Below are 26,520 nucleotides of genomic sequence, written 5' to 3'. Positions count from 1 at the left end.
GAAGAGGTTAAAACAAATGAAGACCAGGGTGAGTCTCATCTTATCTGAGTTTAGCTATTTTAAAATTTGGGTTCTGATCTAAATTCTAAGGTTATCTACAGCTAGAGGAGAAGAGATGAAATGTACTGTTGCCCTGTAAAAGTTACTTTGAAAACAAATATTCAGCAGCTTTGCATGAATATTCAGATGGCAGGAAAGAACAGATACATATCTCTATTGGGAAAGCCACGTGTAGTTCCTAGAAGAGGTGCTGCAGCATACCTCCAAGATGTAACAAAAATGCTTTCTTAACATTGAATTTCAGTGGGATCCTTTAAAAGTTGGTAAAATGTGTATGGAAAAGGACTTCAACCAGAGGCCTTTCAAACAGGTTTGCTCTATGATAGAGTTTTGTATCAGTTTAAGTAAAATGTAGCCAAGTAGCTGTGAGACTTTGTGCCTGTTCAAGGCAAAGTAAGCTCAGAAGGAACAGAGGAGCAGGATGTCTATTCAGTGCAGCTAAAGCAGGAAGTCAGTCCATAATTTGATAAAAAAGATGACAAAATGAGAACAGCAAACAGATGAACAGAACGCATATGTTTATGTGTAGACACATGTACGTATGTGGAAATGGGAATGGGAACAAAAAGGCTAAACTGCACTTGTCCCAGTAGTGAAAAACTGGAAGAAAGCATGTTAAATCTGTAAATGTGTCCTGAATTCATGTTGTAGTGATGGTCAGCAAGAGATGTTTGTCCACACAGTGGTCCCAAACACCAGACACCGTGTTACACCAAGGCTGAGCAGCCTCGACTAGACATGGTATTACACCAAGGCTGAGCAGCCTCGACTAGACATGGTGTTACACCAAGGCTGAGCAGCCTCTGCCTGTTTTTTGCAGCTTTATGGGTTTGCCCACTGTGGCGGCCATGTCTCAACAGGATGAGGCGGGTTGCCTTCCCCCTGCCGTCCTCTCCAGAGGCCCTGTTCTCCCTCCTGAAGCAGGACTCCCGCTTCCAAAGCACAGTGACCAGCACAGCAATCCATGCACGTGCCATATGACCTAGGCACTGCCTTGCAGGCCTTGTCAGTGTGTAGGTGTGGGCTCGCTGGACCTTCTTGACCCCGTGCAGTACCCATCCCTTGGCAACAAGATCCTCTTCTTAGTCAGGGAATGTGGTTAAAACCCAGAGAGCAAACACCTCCTTTTATTTTTTTTTATCAGCAATTAAACTAAGGGTTATGAAGTTGAATCCCTGAATCCTTCCATGTAAATAAAGCCTTTGCCTTCTTTCCCGTCTCCCCCCCAGGCCCTCAGGCTCTACTGCAAGCAGCTCTGAGAGGAGCTGTGCTTTTGCAGGGAGTGGAGGCTCAGAGCTGGCAGTTTAAATTAAAGGGACATCATGAGGTGACTGCTTTTCCTTTCAGTTGTGCTGAGAAAATTAATGTAGAAATGGGATACACTATTACAGACATTTAACTGTCTACACTGAAGCCCATTTCAATACGTGCCTGATGAAGGAGTAAGCCTCACAAATGAATTACTCTACTGCTAATTCATGTAAAACCTGCATATGCAGTGAGGCTTCCTTAAATAAATATTTGATAAGTGAACAAAACTCTAGCACACTGAAGTGCCAAAATAAAATGACTGCCTGACCTGATAAAAGCCATAATTACTTTTAATGAATACACCTGCCAAGTGCAGATATGCAGAGCAGCACCTGATATGCCTGCCCCTGCCAGCAGCTGGAAGGTGCTGGCTGCTTCCCAAAGCCTGACCTGTTGCTCCCAGCTGCGGGGCACACCCTGCTCACATATGTCCAGCTCCACTGCTCATCTGGCCTGACGCTTTAGTGTGTGCATGTTCCCCAGCCTGCTGCTGCTGTGATCAGTGTTTAAGGATAAGGAGAGAGAAAACTCTTCCAGCCACACCCCATCACCTCAGCCTGTACTGTATGTGTGCATTTGTGTGCCTACATGGACATATTTGTGTGTGCATATACATGTAAATTCCCTCTTCATACACACACCCCTGTGGCATGAGTCACCAGTTAGTTCAGTTATGTTTTGTTAGCTGGATCTGAATGTCTCAAATGTATTTAGAAAGTGAATGCCCCTAAAGAACTGGTGTTTCTGAGCATTTGAGGAAGGAGAGCTATATGCAACTCAGAGCGATTTTGTCATTATGATGCTTAAGAAATGAGAAAGATTTCAGTCAAGATGAGAAGTATTCTTCACTGAATAAGTAGTCCAGGGTCCCACTAAAGCTTGCAACCAACACAGTGGTGGTTGATTCAGTTCTGGGCTCCATTTTCATTTTTGCTCAAGGGGCAAATCAAGGGGCAAAATTCGCACCCCTCTCCCTCCATAGCTGTTTGTCCAGACATGAAATCCACCAAATGCAGATAAAGTGCTGTTTAGCACAGGCAAGAAAACAGCACACAAAGCTGGCAGCAGATGCATTATGCATTGTTAACTTCACCCTCTCCCTCTGTCTTGTTTTGGGATAGCTGTACAGCCAGTCACCTTCCATCAGAGACTGGCTGGGAGCTAAGCTCCATGTAGTTTCAGAGACTTTCAGTGGGGATAATGTTTCGCTTGTACAGCAGCACACGTCTAGGATCCCTTACCTTTTCATCCCATTTTAAGTTTTAAAGAAAAGCTTGGTATGCAGCAGTCTCACCCAGCATGCTCCATCTGTCTGTCTTCCCCGCTCACAATGTGAGATTTATCCTGTAATTAAGAGTGCTGTAGGTCGGAGATCTATTGCACTCTTACTTCAGGCATATCTCCTGGAGTACTTCTGTGATCCTTGTTTTCTCCTCTTAACACTTCTCTGAGTAAAAATAATAGAAATGAATGCTAGCAAAAGTTGCGAAGTAAGAATTAACCATTTCTTCTGAATGTGTCCCTCATTTCAAGTTGACTTTTTTGTTGCTTTTTCAGTCATGTTGTGAAAAATACCTGCCACACCGAGTAACTGCTGAGAGGTGGAGCACACTCCTACCCATTTTCATTTTTCCCTAACTGCTGTGCATGGTTTATTAAGTATAGAGAATACACCAGCAGGCCACTCTTGATGAACCAGTTGTGGATGTCAATTAGGTGAATCCATTTACCTGCTGGACAAAGCCAGTGAGCTTAGCGGGCTGGACAAGGAATGGGCTGGCTCATTTGGTTCTGTTTTACCAGTGGAAGTATTTTGCCACAAAGAAGGCTCATCTCTCTGTTTGCTGCTTGCTGAAATTGCCAGCCCTGATCGCAGTTTGCAGCTGTTTGTGTTGGGACTGTGCTGCTATCTAATTGCTTTCCAGCTTTTCTTCTGCATTATACAAAAGTAAAAGATGTCATGCTGCACATGTATGGACATACAGGTTGATCCTTCATGTCCAGAGTAACACGTGATGGTTAAGTGAGACAGAAGGGAGGAACTGTTTAACTTGTATTTATTTTATGCATATTTTAACTCCAACACTGAAATTTTATATTCAGTATTGATATATTTTTCTTCTGTGTTTTTTCTAATATCTTCATTGAATTATAATTACTAAAATGAATTACATTTATGCCTAAGAAAAACAGAATTCGGCAAATGATTTTCAAAGGCTAGTCTGACTCAGGCAAAGGCTATATCTAAGGAGAAGTGGGCATTCAGGAGCAGATCTTGATGATGGAGTGCTCTCATGTTTAAATTTTCCTGTATCACTGTCTGGTACTACTGGAAACATAAGAGACTGTATTTCCCATTGACTTAAGGCCTTGTATAGCTGAAATCAAAAGTCGAAAGCCAAGGGAATAAAACCACTCTAAAACAGCATTAAAAAGCCAACAGCAGGCATGTGAAATTTTTGCACAGGCATCCTACTACACTTGCTTGATAGCAGGCACCCATTTAGACAAATCAAGTCTGCGACTTCGCATTTTTCCCTGTGCCATTCCCAGGGACAGCCTACGAGAGCCCATTTCTATGACTCCTCTGCTAACACCTTGCCAAGAGAGGAGCTGGGAGTATAGTGTGGAAGTACAGGGCTTCCTCTGCACTGTCTCAACTTATGTGATTTCACTCTCTCTCTCTCTCTGTCTCTTTCCTGATTTGGCTGCTTAGGGACAGACAGGTAATGGAGAAGAAATTGAAAGGGAAAATACAGGGAAAATGTAAATGAAAAGAAGTTATTATAACTGTTATAATGAAGTGCCTTTCATTTAAATATAAGAATGTAACGCTGAAATGAACTTGTGATCCTGAAATGCATTTTTAATGAGTTTCCTTTTTATTTTGCTGCTTCAGTGGCATATTTTAAAGACCCTTTGAAAAAAGCCACATTAAAAACCCCACCAAATGCCACAACATGCAAAATTGGATATTGGTTTATTCCAAAACTGCTGATCAGGAAGAGTGGCTCTTCAACACAAAATGTTGCAGTCACTTTATTTAAATGAGTTTGAATTTGCATTGTGATGTGCCATTCTGATTTAGAAAAAAAAAAAAAAAAATTAGATTTTCAGATCAAATTGACCCAGCCAGTGAAGCATTAAGAAACTGGCAGGTTTAGTCTGAAAGCCTCATGTTATATCAAACCTGCAGCCGGTGGAAGTCACAGAGCAGCAGGGAGAAAACAACTTTTTTTCACTGAAATCTTTCCCTTGTTCCCGTGCAAGATTTTTTTGTTCTCACACATTTCCTCCTTCTCCCCTTAGGAGAACGCCCTTTCCAGTGCAATCAGTGCGGAGCCTCCTTTACGCAGAAGGGCAACCTCCTGCGCCACATCAAGTTGCACTCGGGTGAAAAGCCCTTCAAATGCCACCTCTGTAACTATGCCTGTCGGCGCAGGGATGCCCTCACAGGCCACCTGCGGACTCACTCGGGTAAGTGAGGGTATGAGCCCACCTGGGGGTGGGCAGAACCAGAGTGTATATGGGGGCGTTGAAAGCCCCAGTCATAGAATCACAGAATTGCTCAGGTTGGAAAAGATCATTGAGTCCAACCACAACCTAAGCATACTACCCTAACAACTCAAACAGTGCTCTGCTAAATCATGTCCCTGAACACCACATCCAAACGGTTTTTAAACACATCTAGGGATGGTGACTCAACTACCTCCCTGGGGAGCCCATTCCAGTGCTTAACCACCCTTTCTGTAAAGGCTTTCCTAATGAACTGTGAGAGGTCTTCTTGCCCTAGGAAGGCCAGTGGTTGCGTGTCAGTATTACCCAAGCAGTGAGCCAGCTGCAGTGCTGTAGCCGCACAGAAATGACTAAACTCTGCTTGCAGTCATGGTCCTTCACCAGAGCTGTTTTTTTTCCCATACTTCTTGGTCAATTAGAAATTTCTGTATTAGGGTTTCATCTCAAACACTGCACGTGAGTAATCTGTTTCGCGGAACTACTAATTCAAAGCTGCTGAAAGTTTTAGGGTTTGGATGACATTTATCTGCATGCTCGGATAACGAAGGGTCTAAACACAGTAGGTTTTAAGTCACGAAGTCTCAAAAACATTCAGTCTGGTAGTCATTATTGGTGTAAGGGGTGAACACCGCCTCCAACATTTATCAGCAGTTATTTGTTGCACTTGGCTATTATATATCTTTGGTTATTACAAGATTATTGAAAGAAGGGGGAGAAGGAGGAGGAAGGAGGGAGATAAGAATCTTCCAGAAAAGAGGACTCTGCTAGAGATTTTTAGTGTTTTCTCTTAACAGTAACACGGAGATCTGAATAAATATTCCTCGAATAGTTGCATTTTTCCAATACTATTAGCTTTGTTGTTTAGCAAAAGCCATGGGCACACACTTCTGCGAAGCAAAACCAACCTAGCAACATTAAGCATATTAAAATGAAGAGTGTAGTCTCACCTAGTTTCCCAAGCTAGGATGGAAATGCAGATCGGGTAGGAGATCTCCAAGACACATGGCTGTAATTGACAGTAGTACATTTACATGTGAAAGTTGGCTTTAGGGCAGTAGTTTTGAGCTGTCGAAGTGACATTTCTGTGCTGTACAAACTAAGGAAATTCTTCTAACACATGTTAAATGATAGGAATCCAAGGGTTGCTTCCAGATATCCAAAGTATTTTCTGCTCAGTCTCGTCCTGAGTCAGGCAAAGTGCATGTTTAAATTTTCTATTTTGCCTCCCTCCCTCTTACTGATTTTAGTGTCTGTGCAACTTTAGCCCTATTTTTTTTTTTCATATATACATTACACCTTAACACTTTCAGCAAGTTCTTAGGAATCCACAGCAAAAAGACAAAGCATAAAATGAAGATATTGATTGGTTTCCATAATTAGCAAATTGACACAAATACATTACAAAACAAATTGGATGCCTGAGTCTGACTTCCACCTGAGAATATGTATAAAAAATTCAAAAGTTTAGCTGTGTAAACATCTAAAGTTGTGACAGATTTTTCAAGCTAAGACAGAAAATACAGGCCCTGGGGTCCACAAAGCCTTATCGTGACTGTAAAATTCCTGGAATTGCTTGAATCTGGATGGATGTAAAACAGAACTTTTTTTTTCATGCCCTTTATCTTGAACTTCCTGGAGCAGAGAGCAAGAAAACGTGAAATCTAACATTGCTCTAAAAGAGTTGATCTGATTCCTGTTGCAGCAGAACTGACATCCAGTTATAGGCAGGTGTGTGCCCACAAGAACAGTGTCATTGCAGGTCTTCCTCGTGCACAGCCTCTGTTGGAAGAAACTTTAAAGTAACTTTGCTCGGATCTTTGAAAGTATCTCAGTTTCTAACTTGTGTAGATGTCATTTGTGAAGATTTAGTGTTACGGTCCTTATCTGATGTGAATAGTCTCAATAATCATTAGCACTGGCCTGCTGATGCAAAGATGTGCAGTTAGTTTTCCATTATTGTTTTTAAAAATAGAAAAAAAATAATTCTTTATTTCAGTTGATGAGATTCTTTTGCGGTACTTTTTTGCTTTTTTTTTTCTTTTCCTGTTATTCATTATTAATATGGTGTTGCATCCCTCATCTGAATTTCTCATTTTATTTTCTCCAGTTGGCAAACCCCATAAGTGTGGATACTGTGGTCGCAGCTATAAGCAGCGCAGCTCTTTGGAAGAACACAAAGAACGCTGTCATAACTATCTACAAACCATGAGCATCTCAAGCAACCTTTATTCAGGTAATGAAAGTATCCATTTGGGGATTAACACTGTCCAGTCACGTACTCAAAAAAAGGATTTTGGAAGGAACTGCTGTACCATTTGTGGCATCTTTTGTGTTGGAGAGGCAGAGTGTTATGCATGTACACACATACCACCATCTATGTGATACTGCATCTGGATTTATTCTATATTTGATAAATATTTGTCTTCTCTCATTTTGCTCAGCACAACTAAAAAGCCAGCATGAAAGTCAGATGCATAATAAACATTTGCCAGACCTGGAGTACTTCAGTTCACCATCTCAATACCAAACATCATTTCAGCACTTCTTGGTTTTGCTTGGAGTATTGTCACTACTCTTGTGGATGTGTTCTTAATGAGTTAGTATAAGTGTTTTAGGCAGGGCTCCAGAATCTTCCACACTGCTTATCTCCTGCCTTTCCCAGGTACAACTTAATGGGCTTACTTGACCCCTGTCACCAATACATACATCAAGAATGAGCCATCTGTCTTTCATTTGATTCTTCCAAACAAGAGTGCGTGAAGCCAGAGGGATTTAGCTTAGCCAGTCTGAGACCAGAAAGGATAACAGTTTATTAGCGGCCTTCCTTAAAAGTTTTCTGTTTCCATCCAGTTTTACAATAAACTCTTGCACTTCTCTGTCAGTCTTAGGATGAAGGTGAAGCCCATCTTTTAGTGAACATAGAGTATAAAACTATACCCAGAAATAGAATGAGAAGATGTTGGGGGTTGGGATTTTTTAACAAATATACTAAAGATCTGTACAAGATTGATTGCAGAAAGCAGTCACATATAATTTTAAATAGAGAATATAAAACCCAGCATCTGTGGTGGAGCCTCAGGTTATAGCCCATCGAGTAAGTTACATTTCTTGCACACCTTTTTCATCTTGTCAGTATATATTATTCAGTTTGTCAGATGGCAAAATGGAAGGTTCTCTCTGACTTTGCAATGATGCCTCATTTAATACCTTATATCTGTACAGAACCTGAATATGTTTTTACATGCTATCAAATAATGTAAAGTATATGCACATAATGATAACAGCAAATGCAGCTGAGATACTTCTGGGAGACAGCATATTAGAGCAGTGCTCCTTCTAATTTTATTGAGGGGCTGGAGAATGTATAAATAGAAAAGCTCAAAGTAATATGCAGTAGGCAGCAATACTTACCAACAAAGAAGTGATAGGATTTAGAAGGAAATTTTCTTCCTTGAGATTCAGGTTTTTTGTATCTGGCACTGGATTTGAAATACTGGCACACATCACATGAAAATCGATGTGAATGAAAAGCTGCACTAATATTAAATACTTAAGTAAAAATGCGCATATGGAACTGATGTGAGGAATCAGAAACTATAATGAACAACAACATCAATTTAGATATAAGTTGAATTTTTTTATAGCAAATCATGACAGAAAAGATTTTTCAATAATTTAGGACTGAATATCTAATATCTCATTGGGATGAATACTTGGGGTATTGATTGACACTTTGGAAAGATGCTTTCCTACCACATCCAGAAAGCATCACAAAAATCCATCTTAGATATAATAGGAGTACTCTTGCAATTAACAATAAAAGTACAGGATTAACTTTCTGGTTTTAGCCCTCGCGTTCTCCCAAAGATTTCAGTCTTAACAACTAAATTAAAATTAATAGCACTCACTCAGATAATAAATTGGTTCTTTATTTTTCCAAAAGTAAAACTTCCCAGTATTTTTCCCAGTATTTTTCATTATTAACAAGTTGTTCTATCTCACTACAAACAGGGTAGACCTGGATGTACGTCACATTTTGCAGTCTTTACATTATTTCCCCAATAAACTCAAGGTTGAAAACGTGCATTGAAACAGTTCAGAATGAGCATGTGTCCTTCTGGAATTTTTCATTCATTCTTCTTTATAAATAGAAAATGAAGCGGTTATATTAGCAATGTTCTTATGGTATGTATGTCAGGGTGTGATACGGAACTCTTAAAGCCTTTTCTTTTCTTCTGTACTCAAAAAAGTTGCTACAGATATCCTCCAAGGCATCTGATTTGACATTCTGCTACAGCAGGGTGACTTTTAACAGCATTTTTTAGTACCTCATGCAGAAAAAATAAGTCAGTTGAGAGGATCTAAACTAATAATAGCTTTCCATCAACTTAATCTTATAAATGTTATTGGCAAATCATTTGTGCAAGGTAAAGATCCAGCAAAGAGGAGTAGGTAGGGTAGCAAGAGACTGTATTTATATTTTAATTATTTTTTACTGTCTTTAAAAGAAGGAACGTCAGCATGAAATAAGGAATATTCTGTATCTAATGGCAAAATTCTTACTTTAGAGGACTAGAATTTCACTGGTCATGTGTAGCTCTTCTCTTAGATATATTAATTGGATTTTTGCAGTTGAGTTGAGTAGAAGCGTGCTGAAATCTTATCAGGCCTATGTAAAAACAGAATCATAGAATGGCTTTGTTTGGATGACACTTCAAAAACTATCATGTTCCAATCCCTGTGCCATGGGCAGGGCTGCCCTCCACCAGCTCAGCTGCCCAGGACCTCACCCAACCTGGCATTGAATGCCTCCAGGGATGGGGCACCACAGCTTCTGTGGGCAGCTGTGCCAGCGCCTCACCACTTTCACAGTAAAGAATTTCCACCTATATCATCTATTCTAAACCTGACATCTTTTAGCTTAAAGTGATTCTCCATTGCCCTATCACTACACTCTCCAGCTGGTCCCTCTCTAGCTCTATTGTGGGCCCCCTTTAGGTTTGGAAGGCTGCAGTGAATTCTCCCCACATTCTTCTCCAGGCTGAACAAGCGCAGCTCCCTCAACCTCTCTTCACAGGAGAGGTGCACCAACCCTCTGATCAACTTTTTGTTTCTCCTCTGGATTCAATCCAACAGATCCTCATCTTTCTTGTTTTGGGGGCTGCAGACATGGATGCAGTACTCCAGGTGGATCCTCATGAAGGCACGTTCACCTGCCTCACCCTGCTGGCCACCACTCTTTTGATGCAGCCCAGGGTACAGTTGTCAAGCTGTATATAAGAGAAAAGAAATGACATTTTTTTTTTCTTTTTCTTTTTTTTTATGTCTAAGTTTTAAAAATTGTAATATGGAAAGATTGAGTGGAACTGAAGACATGATTTACCCACTCTTGAACTATGAGAAATGGACTCTTACAATATCCTAAACGTATATGTCTCAATTCTTTCATCTTTATAACTAAGTAGGTCACTCTGAAAGTAATACCTTCTATTTATTTCCATGGAAAACGACAACAGATACAAAGAGATCAATGGCACTATTTGATAGAACAAACTATCAGCTACATAAATCTATTAATCAATTTAGTTAACACTATTAGCTATTTATTTTTGCCAGCCATGGACAAGAGCCTGCATGCTGCCCTCATAAAACTGTGTACTAGTGGAGATGACTCCCTGTCACCATGGCCACTGCTGAATCGCACCACCCACCACCTCACTGTGCTCACATCCACTGTTTGGTCTCCCTAAACATCCAGCAAGCACTGATGAATGACAGTGGGTACCAGTTTTTTCCACCTCGAGGAGCTTCCTGCTTGTAATTCATATGGGCCTCCATGTCAGACACCATTTGTCAGACTGCCCCTTTGCTGCCATCTGTCACATGGAAACTTAATGGAACGGAATATTGGCAGGAAGGTTCAGCCTCTACTGCCATCCCACCAACATCTGCCTCTGACGTTGTGGAACAATGTAATAAAATAGGAGGCATTATTTTGAGATCTTTTTTTTTTTTTTTTTTTTTTTTTTTTTTTTTTTTTTTTTTTTTTCCCACTGCAAAACTGTATGCTTTAACCACTCCCTGTAAGATACTTCCAAGTTGTACCTAGAAGCCTTGGCCAGCCCAAGATGCTAGCACATGCTGGTAACTAGATACCATCAGTGCCCTCTAGTATCCTGCATCCTCATGACAAAATTCTGACCACATCTCTCTGTCACAATCTTTTGCATCTTCATGGCATCATTTTATGTAACTGCAATATGCACTGCTGCACCAGTGAATCAAGAACCATTTATGTGCTCTTCTACTTGGTAACGTGTCATCTAGGATACTTCACTTGCTTTTTCCAATCATCCACTAGACCCTGATGTTGCATATTTCAGGGGCAGGGAAACTTCCACACACTTGCTTTTATGGCAGTGCTGTGTTGCCAAAATAACATTGCATTTTCCCAACTATTAAGAAGCATCCAGGTACCAGAGTAACAGGTCCTGTGAGCCTTTCTCAGAGCTAAGTGGAGTAAATCCAGGGATGGAGACTCAGCAAGCAGAGAAGGTGCAACGTAGCAGAATGCTGCATCTATTTGAAAAAGCATGCGGAATTAAAGTCTAAAAAATGTATTTGACTTCTTCCTGTAATTGTAACTCACAAGTTCAGGAAAAGAATAAATATCCCAGTAGTAGATAAAAATAAAATTAGCCCTTTTCCTACTTTTCTGAAATATATATATGTATATATGCTGTGATCTCATTGTGTATTATCTTTTCCTTAGATTTTGGAAGTCAGAAGCAACACCTCTGCATGTATTTTCTATAGCCTTTGTTCTGAAAGTTTCCTCAGAAAAGCACTGAAGTGAAAGGTAGTTCAAGTGAAGTAGTATCCCTGTCCAGAGCTGCACAGCTAAGCTCCTTCCTAATCCTGCATTGTCTTTAGCCACTACATAAGGCTGGAAAACAGGCTTGAGTATCAGACATCAGTGCTCCACTGTAGATGTAGCCTTAGTGATTTAGCTAAAATGGTGATTTACATTAAAAAATTTCATCAGAGAAGTATAATGATAGATACTAGGGGGAAAGAAAGGTAGTATGTTTGAGGGATGTTGGTGTAGCCTGCAACTACATTTACCACTGGAGTTAAGAAATTTGTCCATTATTCCTGCTAAAGAAGCAATAATCACAGAGGCTGTGACAGGTGGGAGTGACAGCAAAAGGATAAAAAGATGAACTGTTTCATATCCATTATAATTCTATTACCGCTATTCAATTCTATGATTCTTTGCAGAGGGTTGTTAGAATTATGGTAGTTTGGTTAGGTTGTGATTGGACTTGATGATCTTTAAGGTCTTCTCTAACCTGAGCAATTCTATGATTCTATAATAATATTAGGACATTTACCCATGGCAGTTCAGACTGGGTGTAGAACAAGAGTGGAATGATTACGTTGCATACAAACAGATGCCTTGCAGTTGCAGGCCCTTTTCTGTATCCTAAATGAGGTTGAAAGAAGCATGAACACGTCTACAGATTAGTCAGTATAAGGGACTTTGTTAGGAAGAACAAGAATCAACCTCTGTCTGCAGTGGTGAGCTCCTTGTTCCAACTGGTTGGGAGCTAAAAGACATTAGCTAAGAAACACTAATCTGAAGACAATGGTTCCATTAAAATGGAACAAGTGTGCCTAACCCTTCTGATGTCATTTGATTTCAGTAATAAAAGAGGAAACTAACCAGAGTGAAATGGCTGAAGACCTGTGCAAGATAGGGTCAGAAAGATCCCTCGTGCTGGATAGACTAGCAAGTAACGTCGCCAAACGTAAGAGCTCTATGCCTCAGAAATTTGTTGGTAAGAGTTGTTAAAAGTTTGCTGTCTCCTAAACAAACAAACAAACAACAACAACAAACAAAAAAAAAAACACAACAAAATTTTAAAAATTTATTATTTTACTTGTTTTGCTAAGTTATCAAATATTTATCTGTATATCAGCAGATATGGCAAAGTGTTGGGTGAAAAAAAAACAAAAAAACACACACACTACCAAACTTCTCAATCATACATTTCTACAGGTTTAGTTTTCCACATCTGGAGATCTATTTTAAGTCTCCTGATCTGTTTCTTAATGTTTATGAACCAGATCTTCACAAGCTTGACACGGGTTCCTGAAGCTGCCTCAAGAACCTGAAAATGGTCTAAGAAATACAAGTCTCCTACTGGGAAAGTATTTGACCGTACATTCACAGTTATTTTATTAACTTCTTAAATGATACCCAGATCGGGGCATATTGGTATATGTGGATTAATTTGTGAATTCTTCAAACTTTAAGAAGTCTGTATACTTTTACAGCCCCAAATGGTAATGAAAATAAATGTATATAGTTCTGAGAATAATACCTAAATGAAAAGATGTTTGTGTACGTTTTAAGAATAGTGCAAAGATGTTATGGCCATTTGCACCAAGTAGACATTTCTTTTTGTGTTAACAATGAAAACGTGGAGGCTGCACTTCTTTTGTTCTTAGAAGCCTTGTAGCAATTAATGGTTAGATCAGGTCTTCAACAGTCAAACCCACAGACAATATCAGCTATGCTGGGTTAGTATTAAATGAGGTGGGGGATCAGATGGCAGCATATACTCAGATCTACTCTGATTTTCTTATAATTTTCTGGACATTTATATATGATATTGTTCTGTGGGAGACAGGGAAAACTGAAGTCTTTGAAAAAAGAACGTTAAAAAGGTCTTCAGTCAAAAGTCAAGGCAAAGCTAGACCAGTTCATGGGACACAAATTCAAAACCTGCATCCTTCAAAGAGGACACAAGGATAAATGGAAACTTACTTAGTTTTTCTGAGACAAGAGAATTTCAGCTATGGCTGGAACACAAAATTGCAGTGGAAGGCCAACGCGGTCAGCAAGTCCAAAGTCAGCTTTGTAGGAGGCGATCAAGGATAATAAATGGTTATGCTTACAAAGTGAAGGACAAATGTTTTAGAAGAGGTAGTTACCAAAAATATATCCACTGTGTGAGGCAAACCAGATTAGTTCAGACACCCTGGCTGCTGATTGTAATAGGCAAAAATAGTAATTCTGTGAAAGCTCCAGGAAGATTAGAAGTGTTAATATTTAAAAGGTATTAGTAAGAGCCCTATGTGCAGTGTATCTGTGGGTGTGGACTGTTTTTTTTTCATTCTCTTTTTCCCTCTTCACCCTGAGAAACGGTAAAGACAGCCAGTTTAACTATGAGTCTTAAGAGAGCAGAGTTTCCTGTCAGTTAGTTATTCGGGGTGCAATGTAGGAAGACAACATGCTGACAGTAGATACTTATGGAAAATTGCTAACCTTAACAAGGATGAACTTTTTTGGCAAGAAAACGCCCCTGAATCCTTTCCTTTCCAATCCTCACTTGCTGCCTCATGTAATAGGTAAATTCCTGATTAGCACAAGGTTGGGCCATCTGGTTAGGGTAATAAAACATGTTTATTGCTCCTGTGGATTACCATGTCATCCCAATCCCCATGCCGATTCACAGGGTGAAGGAGCAAATGGAATCCTTGCACAAGAGAAAAACTGCTGTTTCACTCATTGTTCTCAAACCTAAATCCGTTACCTTTCAAACGTGAGATTGTTCACCAAATTAAGCTAGTTATCTATCTGTAAAATTCTTTGACAGAAAAAGTCTGCATGAAGGCCTCTGTGTTTTATAAACTGGAATAACTCCCAGACCTGAAAACAGAATTGGGCCTATCATACTAGGGAATGAGAACTACAGGTGAGATTGACATGTTTATCATGTTTGTAGCAATAAGCAGCAAAGAAAACTGAGAAGTGGAAAATAAACAAATAAGTAAAAGAGAGAAAAGCCCACATGCACTGGATGCATATGTGTTACCATTTAAATACTTGCTGCAGAAATCTGAAAAGTGCAAAGCTTCAAGTGCATCAAACCAATGGCAGTTTAATTTACTTATGCTCTAATAACCACAGAAATGAGCTATTATTTTTAATGAGTGCAAGTTTTATCTGCATTGCCCAGATGTAGAAATGATACCTGCATACCTCAAGTTTGGGTATTTTCAGACAGTTCTGCTCAAGTAAAAAAAAATAAAAAATCATTATGAGCACTTGATCCTGTCAGTCCAACTACCGAACTAGTTATGCAACAAAAAGCAAATACTAATCAAGAAACAGCTATTGAAATTATACCTTCCAGATCCCCAAAATTTTGTGTATAGTAAAAACCAGTTCGGCAGTTTTCAGTGGTATACAATGTAAATGGAATACAAACGATCTTGACTTTCTTTCTTCCCCTATGAATTAAGGGTGTATGTTCACATTAGCAAAGTTTTTCTATGTGTCATTCAAGGGTCTTTCACGTCTGCTATTCTGAATCTTAAGAGTCAGACACTGCCTGAGAACTGTAGCATTAGAATGGGTAAAGCTGAGATACGTACATATATATGTGCACCACAGTAGCGGGGTGCTCGAGTTGGCAGAATGACAGGGTAAGGAAACAAAAAGAAGCAGAAGCTTATGTCCTACAATTAGAAAGTGTCTCACGTGAACTTATGCAATGCCAGGAGTGTTTCTTTCTCTGCTTACAGAGCATGAACTAACCAGTATGAAACTGTATATCGTGGGAAATGCTGACAGTAGGACTTTCTACACTTGAGGCCCATTATTGCCAAAAGTTTTCTAGGCTGTACTCTTGCTCTTTGCTGACTTTCCCTGTTCAAGATGAATAGAAACTGGTCTGTGGATCTCCTGGTAATTTTTCCATGTTCCTAGTAATGTTTATTGTAGTCAAATTAGAATATGTTTTGTGATGCCATTTATACGTTGGGAGCTTCAGAGAAAAGGAGGGGAAAATCTAAGGTCTACAAGCAAATGCTGTGTTGATAAGGAGATAGTGACAGCACTACAGACCTAACAGAGATGTCTGTGGCTTTCAGTGAATTTCCCAAGACTTCCTACAGAGCTGGGAAGGACATCCAGACTGTATGTAATGTACTGGTAGTTCCTAGGAATCTGTGGGATTTTTTCATACCTTTGTTTTTGTCCACATTTCTTATGGGCCTGATAACACTGATAGTTTGAAGTAGTGTTTGAGAAGACTGTTTGTGTTCATAAAATCAGTGCCTTGGACTTCTATAGTGTATTTCACTCCTAACTTTCTGTTCTATGCTTTTCTCAGTCCTTTATGCTTTTGAGAAATTGTGGTATTATTCAGTATTCCATGTGGGGCTACCCAGAAAGAGATACACCAGTGCAACCCAATTTATAAAAAAAATGAAGAGTATCCCATAGCTTTGTCTTCCCAAATCAGAATTGGGGTTACGAGTAACAAGTAATCTTGCTCTTTGCCCGCCCTTCTACGTCATGGGAAAAATGTCTTCCAACTGCAAATGCACTGAGAAAATTTTCCATAGTTGTTTTCTTCTTGTACATTATGATTCTTTGACATTTCCAGGAGAATCTGGAGCTTCTCTGAATGTGTCTAATGTGTGGCTTGATTAAAATAACAGGTGTGGGGGGAAGGTCACAATACTGAACATTAAATTTTTATTTGTTTCTTTCGGCAATTACAAATGACAGTGTTATGGGTTATTTGTAAGAAGTCGAATGTTTAAAACACACATTTTCCACTCTAAAATCTTAGCATTATGGGAAAAAAAAAAATAAATGTTAATGTACTTCATGCTGTGAAGCTTAAAGTCCAGGCTCACCGTAACTGTGCTGGTAGGCTTAGCCACAAAGGCATGCCCCCAGTTCACTTCAGGAGTCAGATGAGGGAGTCCAATTAGAAAGGAGAGGATGAAACACTCAATCTACAGCTTCCAAAGGTCCCCATACATCTGTCTTCTCCTTGCTTTTCCAGAAACCTCAGATTATTTTTGCAGGTTAAGAAATGAACCAGCTTTCTGACCAGCTATATTAGAGAACTATGAGTACCATAGGTGAATTTCAAAGGTGGATTTGATCAACTCTTGTATTTCATGTTGTTTTTTGGTTTTTGTTGTTTTTGGTTTTTTTTTTTTTTTTAATTAGGTTTGGTTTGGTTTTCTAAACATGGCATTTATTTCCTTAATTATGTAGAGATCAGATGTTTGACTCTTGATTGTTTTTCACTGCAGGTGAGAAGTGTCTGTCTGATCTTCCATATGATGCCACCACCAACTATGAGAAGGAGAACGAGATAATGCAGACCCATGTCATAGACCAGGCCATTAACAATGCCATCAGTTACCTGGGGGCAGAGTCCTTGCGTCCCCTCGTCCAGACTCCACCGGTTGGTTCTGAGGTGGTGCCTGTCATCAGCCCCATGTATCAGCTCCACAAACCTCTTGGGGACAATCAGACTCGCTCCAACCATGCAGCTCAGGACAGCGCAGTGGAAAACTTGTTGCTGCTCTCCAAAGCTAAATCAGTCTCCTCTGAACGGGATGCCTCTCCCAGCAACAGCTGCCAAGACTCAACAGATACAGAGAGCAATAATGAGGAACGCAGTGGTTTAATTTACTTAACAAACCACATAGGTCCCCATGCAAGAAATGGCATATCTATAAAAGAAGAAAGCAGGCAGTATGATGTCTTGAGGGCAGGTACTGACAATTCTCAGGATGCTTTCAAAGTGATCAGCAGCAACGGGGAGCAAGTGAGAGTTTACAAGTGCGAACACTGTCGAGTCCTTTTCTTGGATCATGTGATGTACACAATCCACATGGGCTGCCACGGATTCCGCGACCCTTTCGAATGCAACATGTGTGGCTACCACAGCCAGGACAGGTATGAATTTTCTTCCCACATAACTCGAGGGGAGCACCGTTTCCACATGAGTTAAAACACCTCGGGCACAGATCCAGCCTCAACAACTACGTTACTGGAGCTGCACAAGCAACAACAGCAACAAAGCACAAGACGAGTGGACAGTATAAGTACAAAAATTCAAGAATTCAGATATATTCTCCCACGAGAAAAGATTTTTCTTTTGGTAGCATGTGTTGCAACTCAGTTTTCTAAAGTGAATATTAAAGTTTTTACTGAAAGCATTCGATCACAAAAACCTTTAGTAATGTATGTAGGAGCTTTTGTAGTCAGATAGCTGAAAGTCCTTTCCTTAACTGATGCTTCGATGCTTCTCACAACCTTCCCTTGCCAAAACCTCTGCCCACACACAGAACGCACACCATGGATGTGAACATGAGACAGGAATGGCCTAGCTTTTTCTCTTAAAACCCTGAGCACAGGGTTTGTACACCAGATGCATTTTTTTTTTTTACTTCCTGGTTTTATTTGTCTTATATGGAAAGATTAAACTCAACTAACGATTGAGGGGCCCAGCCATCCCAGGTGACTTTGCAGACAGCTGGGGTGGGACTGGAACCCAACCGGAGGGTCCAGAGTTATTTTGGCAGTAAAAAGTAGAACATTTACATCTGCAAGGGTGCTGCTGGAATTGACACTGTGGCATGCCCTGTTTGTGTCACTAGGCACGCGAGCACGTATGTGGAAGATATAAGGAACACCCTTGTAATATACTCTGTGAAGTATGAATCGCATTTAATGTATAGAAAAGAATATCGATGCCTCTCCCTTAAACAAATGTTTTCTCTCCCCATCCAATAAAACCCCACTTACTGTTAAGAAACTCCTCCTCCCTCTGCAGAAACAAGTTACAGTATATTTAATTTTTCTTTTTTGAGTTTTAGTTATTTAGAAAAGTATAATGTACAGTTGAGAAAAGCACTAGCTAGAAATACATGTGGGGAAAATTCTCCTTATGCACATTTCTCAGTTTTTTTTTTTTATACTGCCTGGAAAATACCCGAATATTCCTATATTATACTTTTGAGAAACTCCCATTCTGCTTCCACAGATGATGTCTTGCAGATTTTGTGGCTCTATTTGTGTGGCACTTAATTATTTGTAAAACACCGAGCTGAATTAAACCAGCGAGTCAACGTTTGTAGCCTCCTTCCTCTTTCCTGGCATTTGCTATTTAAGGAGGGATCAGTCAATTCCTCAGTGGTGGCCTCTTTGCAAAGGTGCTAAGTACCTTGGCTTCTTGATCAGCAAGGCATTCAGAATGCACTTGGAGCTAATGTTAGGGTTAAAAAACAAATTGCTGTTGTGCTGAATAGAGAGCAGAGAATGCAGTACTTTGCAGAGGCCAGGAAATTCACCACAGCTTTCTCCATGGTGGATTCTGCTGCAGACATTGTAACTTCTGTTAGAAGGAAAAGTCATCTGAGAAAAACTTTTTAACTCCAAACACAGCTGATATGAAAAAGTACCTTAAAAACTGAAGTTCCTCTTATAAATAGTTCATTCCTCTCCCTGAACACCCTCATAGTATTTGAAATTGATCTGAAATGAAAATTTTTTCTGCTGCACAAAAAACCTCTAATCGGTGCTGCAATATTTTCTGGGCATCCATTCATAAAAACAACCTACCCAATCAACTGAATGTTAAAATACTTTCATTCTTATAATAAATGTATATTCTCCAATTAAAAAAAAAAATAATAATAATTAAAAAAATCATGTAGCCAACAAGTCTAGCTGTCTTGTAATACAGCCACACGTTCTCTCACAAGTGCATGCAAGCACGTATATGCGTTATAAAAGAGATTTAATGGAGCCACGAACACTTGTACCTAGGGCAATTTGGCCTGATATGCATAGTTATATTAAATACACAGTTCTATCACGGACACCCAGTTCCTTCTTCTGCTTTCACTTTTGCAGGTGTAAGTCAGGAGCAATACCACAGAAGTTAGAGGAAAAACACTGGTGAAATTATGAATTACAAATATATTCTTTTACACTCCTCATATGTTAGGTCTGCACACCAATGGTAGGACATGTGCACAGTTGTATTTTTACACTGTGTCCGTGAAAGCACACGTGGTGAGTAGCTGTGTTACCAGAAGTGAATGCTGTGTAGGAATGTCCACAGGCTGATGCACAAACCTACAAAAGTAAAAACAAACTATTAGTACTTTTCATGTAGTAAAAGCACATACAAAATGTCCAGTGTCCCCTTCCCAAACATCAGTAATGTAACATACTGGTGTAAAGCTGAGCACTCCCAGCACCCTGTTTTAGCTCAGTCATGAGACCTGGCTGCTTTACACCTTCCAGCCCAAGCTGGCTGCAGGCACTAAAGGACTGTGGGCCAATTTCATGCCATAAGTGTGGGTTTTGTCAGCACACCTGTCACGTGTTCAGTTTCAAGACAACCCATATGTGGCAAAAAGGTACTACCACTTACGTACTTTGTGTAGGGATGACCTGTAGAAGACCTTCAAGGGAGAAGCTTACATTGTTGAAGGTTCCATTTGTTTTTGTTGTCAATAGCTTATTTCAATAAAGTCTAAGAGGGGCTGTTTTTTCTGTAGCTGTTTAGGATATATATTCACCCGCTCTTGCCCCTCTCAATCTTCAATTGATCCAGACTAAGAAGGGACAGAGTAATTTCTCAGCTCCTCTTTGATGTCATTTGTGTGGTCCTGCTGTTGTGATTCTTATACTATATTCGGCTGTTCTTAGATTTGGGCCATTATACACCAAATTTTCTTAACTCTTCCTTTTAAGGTGCCCCAAGCTATAAAAGAAGAGGTGGCAAAAGCTTACTCAGGTGGTTTCTTTTCCTTTTTTGTTTTGTTTTGTTTTGCTTGTTTGTTTGTTTTTAATTAAAATCCAATACAAATAAAGCGACATTCATCAGCCATACCAGCAAGCACAGTTCCAGCTGAATTCAAAACTTCATTGGACTTAGCTTTATTAAATACGATTTCTGACCAAGCTCACTGCCTTTGCAACATTTCTGTGTACAAATGTGTGTATGAAATTCTGTGTTGCTTTTCTTCTCAGCAGGCACATGCTCTATTCATACTTTTGTGTATCATGTATTTTATATACATGTGTATGTGTATATACAAATATACCTAAAATGGTTCCTATCGCACAACGATGCACTGCCAATCACAGTGGGTTTCGTTCCTGTGCATGGAGTTTCTTTATTTGTACTATAACAGAACATGTCGATGTTGTATATGAAACAGTACAGTGGTATAAGTAATATTAAGATATGGTGTATCAGAGAGTGTAGTCAAAAGGCAGGGGCAAAGTGTCTTTCCCATTCATGAAGGGGATTTGGGGGGTTATTTTTTGGATTGTTCTCACACAAATCACCTTCAATTGGTTTAGAACCACGTTTCCATAATTTTTTTATACGTGAAAGGAAGGCGTGAAAGTCGGATGCTGTGAACACACATCCAAACAAACTGTTCCCTCAGAAAAGTAGCTTAGTGCTATCCCCCTTCTTTTCTCTGCTTTGCTGTGGTGCGATAACTTAATATGGTTTAACCAAGCCCCAAAAAAGAGTAAATCTGGTGAATGGCTTTAAGTTTATACTGGTGTGGGAAAAAAAATGTAAAGAAGAACCACTTTCCTGCCCTTCCCAGGCACTGCCTTTTCCAATAGAAACAACTGCATTTACACAATTATTTTTTTTTCTTTTTTTATTTTTTTCTTTTTTTTTTTCCCCTGTGATTTTATATTGTAACTTCATTTTTTTATTTGAGAAAATTGTACTTGGAAAAAAAAAAAACCAAAAACATATAAAAAATGTGAGATGTTATTCAGTTTTGTCTGCAAAGTGAGATGTATGCTGTAAGACTAGAGAACGTGGTTGGGGGAAAAAAGAAGAAAGAAGAAAACGCCACAACCAAAAGAGACGTGAAAGCCCAGGACATTTCTGTTGCTTTCCTAGTAGTGAAGAAGCAGCTGTGTACAGCACAGGCCCTGCATGGGTGGGCAGTTGCGTGTAAGTGAGCAGCGTACAGCCGTGAGGGATGCTCAATAGGCAGCTTGGTGGAAAGCACTGCCCTCAGCCTCAGCTACTGCGCCTACAGTGAGTTTGTCCCTGCTGTCCTCCCAGCCCATCTTCGGTGGCCAAAAAAAGATCATGCCGCTTCTGACAGGCTGCATACAGCTGCCTTGCCAAGCCACTTCCAGCTGCACATCACATTCACAGATTTGCTGCATCCTATCAGCACTGCCCTTGGCCACAAAAACCCAGGTAGCTACTTCGTGCAGCTGACTTTAAGAAGGCTTCTTCCCTTCCAGTCAGCCCTTGCCCTTTCCTCCCATCAGCAAGACTAAGCCATTACAGAACACAATTACTTCTGCATGTAGAGTCGTAGTAATTCAAAAGAAAACACTGAGAAATTATTTCTACTATTTATTTACTATAACAAAGGTGATTTCTCTCTGTGGGTGTCTCTGTTTCCTTTGGATTCCAGCACAGTAAATTTCACATCACATATTTAATGCAAACAAGAATCATTGTTTTGTTTAGAAAAGGCATGGGTTATAAGTTTTAGAACTATTTCCATTTGTAAAACCGTATCATTATGAACAAAAGGAGATTTAAGAAACCCTTTGGTATTGTAATCAATTATTTTACAGGCTCCTAAAAATCGAGACTTTCCTCAAGTTACTGTTATTTCTTTTCATCATAAACTATTACTACTTTCCTGTAAGAAGGAAGCTTCCAGTGTCACTATAGCCAGTTCTCAGTAAATGAACTGAACTACAGACTTCTGTTTCAGCAGGTGGTTCTCCAGCAAATGGAGATGTTAAATAATAATCATCACAAAAATAGACCAAATATAATATTCTCAGTAAAAGTTATTAAGTCCTCGAACTTGCACTGGTTTAAAGTTTGCGTTGTTAAAAACCCATGCCAGGTATTTATTGTTTCAAAGACTTTCTTTGAATCTTTTGAATCTTTGAATTCTTTAAATCATCCTACCTATATTTTCCCTACTCACTTAACTTGATAAAATGGTACCAGAAATGGCTGTAGGTGGAAAGATATGAAATGTTACACAGATAACAGTGAGCATTTGCAGCTGTGAGTCCCCAGCCATGATTCCCACTCCATATTTATGCATCTACTCATGTGCTCACCAACCAATGTTTTCTGGTCAGTCTTTAAAATCAGAAACAAACTGAAACACACAAGATTCCTCATGTAGATGTCAAAATAGGTACTCAGAGCCAGATCTGAAGTACAGAGAGCTGATAGCATCTTTATTTCCTATTTTTTTTCTGGGTGGGATTGAAAATGTAATCTCTTGGGGAAAAGTGCTTAGGGGCACTTTTGATTTTCCCAATAGACTGAAAATATTGCACCATTTTTACCAGCTTGTGAGCAGAGCTGGTCAAAATTGAAAGAGAAAAGGTTTCACTGAAAGCTTTGAATTTTCAGCAACACGAGAAGTAATGTGAAAGCTGAAATTGCTGCAACTGGAAACACAGAATGTTTGATTTCTGAAAAAAGCTGTGCTCTTGTGCACCTTGTGGGCCAAAGCTCCAGGGCATCCTTCTCTGCTGGGCTGTATCTATGATCAAAAGACATGACCTACTGCTTGTTTGGAAGGAAAATGGTGCATGAGACCAACTTGTGGTCTTAATGCAGCATAAAAGACCAAAACCATCAGACTTGGCTTGTAAAAGGCACCAGAATTAGGCAACAGAGGTTTTATTTAGGTCTTAATTTTAAAAAGAGGCCCATTATCCCATTTTCCTAGTCTTAACTAGAATTTTCAGGGCTCCTGAACACACAGTTCTCACTTAAATCACTGGAAGCTGTTCAGGTGTAGCAGTTCTGAGATTGCACCACTGTTGCCAGAAGATGGGTACCCCAAAAAAATAGGTGGGCCAACAGATCAGCAGAGTTTTACTGAAAATGGAATAGATGGGAGTAAGAAATACAAAGATGAGCTCCAGAGAGCAGGAGGGCATCACTTTCCAACAAGAAAAAATGGACTGCAGCAAGCACAGCTGAAACTGTGCTGCCACTAAAACAGACTATTAACTGCAGCGAGAGTTGAGCTAACTGCTAATTTATTTAAAGTAAGGCCTCACTGCTTTAGAGAAGGTCCCAGGTTGCAGAACAATTCCCAGTTTTATCTGTCCCGACCACACGTATGAGGCATATGAGTGACAGAGGGCAGCTGCTGCTGTTTCTGCCGCGGGTGGCGGCTGCAAATCACACAAACCAACGCCTTCCTGTCCCTTGGGAGAGAAGTGAAGGTTCTGGTTTATAAGCAGTTAGAGAAAAAAAAAGAATAAAATCTACACCTTGCAGCAGACAGCGAGGCCAGGGCTGGCGGGGTGAGGAAGTTAATCAGCACCAAGCAGGCTGTTCGGGATGAGGCCAAACAGATGGCTCGTCTCTGAAACGGCAAAACGGGAAGCAGATGTGGCCACCGCTTCTCCCCATGCATAACTGGGAACCAGCCGGTTGGTGAGGAAATTTGCATAACAAGGATAATTTGGTATCAAAACTGTCCCTAGAAGTGATCTGAATGGATCTGGGCACAGTTGACAGTTTTCACTTCTTGTTTCCCACTCGGCGTTCAACCAGATTAAACTTTAATTTTGAGCCGCCCGCCTGCCCAAGGTTACTCTCAGTGCTTCCCAGGGAAGGCCACGATGTGTGTGGGGGGAACCGTGCTGAAGCTTTCGGGGCCAAACCCCTCATCTGTTAAGCTGATGAAAATGTCAGTGACTCATTTCAGCGGGCTCTGATTATCAGTTTGAAGCCTAAAAACTCCACGTCATCTCACAAGCAAACGGTAAAACAGATTCTGAGCGAATACCCTCTATTTGTGTGTACCGGAGTGACGGGAGATGAGTGAGGTGCAGGCCTTGGCAAGTTCCTTCCCGCAAATGACAAGGACAAGGGCCCCAAACACACAAGCCCCTCTCCTCACCTCCACAGCAGTCCCTAGAAGCACTCCCTGAGGCCTCACGGGCTGCTCAGAGCCTAGGGGCGGTGTGCTGATGCTTCAAGAAAGCAGGTTGGAATGAAGCTTTAGCAGAACAACTCAGAAAACAATATAAATACTCAGGGAGCAGTTTAACGCATACATATGGTATGTTGCAAATAAAGGAGAGTTTTCTTTCTCTTCCTCTCTATTTTTCTTTGGAAGGTTGTAGTTAGGTCTGTTTGGCTGCAGCTTTGTAGCATTCCTGCTGCACTGATAAGGATTAAAGACTGCGGCCTTATAAGCCATCAAAATTAAAAGAGAGATCCAAGGCACTCTTAAAATGTTCAAACAGATTCAAACACTGCAGATTTGTTTAACTGGTGGTTATAGGATACAAAAAGTACATTTATCTTGGTACAGAGATTCCTGTGCTTAACCAAGGGAAAGACTGCAGGGCCATCCTCCCTTGTGCAGGAGCAAAAGGGAAATTAAGTACTTGCCAAAAACATATTTGCCATCACATATAACAGAAGCACCTGCATATGAATTTTACTTTTTTTCTTTCTTTAGCACAGCACATTTAAGATTTACCCTCCCATCTCACAAGTCCTACTCTGAAACATTACAAAACTATTTTTGCATTGCATCCAGTCACTAAGCTGACATGAATAGAGTCTAACAATATATATAGTATTTCATTTGCATAGTCTATAGCAGATGCACTTAACACACTTCCACATACTGCTAGGGTGTTGTATTGTGTGTGTGTGTGTGTGTGTGTTTGTTTTTAGGCTCATTACATATTAGTACAAATTAGAATGATTACTTCTGCTTTGGAAACATCTGCCTTGCCATTTTAAATGTGAGTGCCTGAGGCACAAAACAGTTTTAAAAGGTCTGATGTTATGATAGCACCCGTCAGAATTCCACTGAGCTAACCCCAGTAAATGTGAATGAGGGGAGATAATCAAGCTGATGAAGAATTCACTACTGAAACACCCGCAGTTCATGCATCTACAGTATTTTGCTTCTCCCTAAGTCATAAATACACTGCATGTAATCGACCTTTTAGCAAAGATTGGATCCTGATCCACAGAAAGAATAGAAATCCGCAGAAAGTAGAAATGTTAGTGCAGAATTAGGACGACAATGCAATTCACTTACTAGCAGATTAGCAAATCTAAAATTAAAGACTTTCAATGAAATTCCAGAGCCTGAATCAAAAAAGAGAGACTTCGGGCATCTGTTTGAGTTTGTAAAACAGTTCTTGATGGCTGAATCATAATTTGGCCATTGAAGGTAGGGGCAAATGTACCAGAAGTGATAAGAAGACCAGAAGGGAAATGAAGGGTGACAGAAGATTGGGTGGAAAAAATAACGCGTTGAGTTCAGCAGCGATGAAGAAAGAAATTACTTTTACCACAAGGGTTATTACCACAGAATTAAGAAAGGCCAAAACCAGTGCATTTCAGGGGAAAAATAAAATAAAATAAAATAAAAAATTGACAATATTCTTAATATTTGGCCATCTTCTATACTATGGAAGAGTAGGCCTCTTGCCTTGATTACTTTTAAATGTAAAATCAAATTGTGAACTAAAACTACTTTTTGTTTGGATATCAGCAACTTCCCACCCTCCCTTTGCAAAAGAACAATGAAAAATCCACATGGCCAATGCAGGTGTTCTTGCTATGCATTCATACTTCCTTTTTTTCTGCAGTACCTGACAAAGCAGAGTCACATAGTGTAAATCCTTCTTAATAATCCCTTTCAATTTGCCATCAACACTAAAATATTTGCTACTGATATTTCTTAATATCAGTCTCTGCAGACACAGTTCTGGAGAATATAACT

At 39.9% G+C, this 26,520-nt stretch overlaps 1 protein-coding gene across 1 annotated transcript in view; it reads left to right on the top strand.

Annotated features, from left to right (window-relative positions):
- Positions 1 to 17,791, top strand: part of IKZF1 (IKAROS family zinc finger 1) — a 56,347-nt gene extending 38,556 nt beyond the window's left edge. The window contains exons 5-8 of the mRNA XM_072328871.1: positions 4,681 to 4,848; positions 6,995 to 7,120; positions 12,594 to 12,728; positions 17,014 to 17,791. Of these exons, the coding sequence (XP_072184972.1) occupies positions 4,681 to 4,848; positions 6,995 to 7,120; positions 12,594 to 12,728; positions 17,014 to 17,720 (1,136 nt within the window). The 3' untranslated portion in view covers positions 17,721 to 17,791. The remainder of the gene's footprint in view (positions 1 to 4,680; positions 4,849 to 6,994; positions 7,121 to 12,593; positions 12,729 to 17,013) is intronic.
- Positions 17,792 to 26,520: the final 8,729 nt, after the last annotated feature.

This window comes from Excalfactoria chinensis, chromosome 2 (genome assembly GCF_039878825.1).
Source record: "Excalfactoria chinensis isolate bCotChi1 chromosome 2, bCotChi1.hap2, whole genome shotgun sequence".
Taxonomy (NCBI): Eukaryota; Metazoa; Chordata; class Aves; order Galliformes; family Phasianidae; genus Excalfactoria; species Excalfactoria chinensis.
The sequence above is the reverse complement of the archived record's forward strand: the minus strand, read 5'-3'. Positions and strand labels throughout refer to the sequence as shown.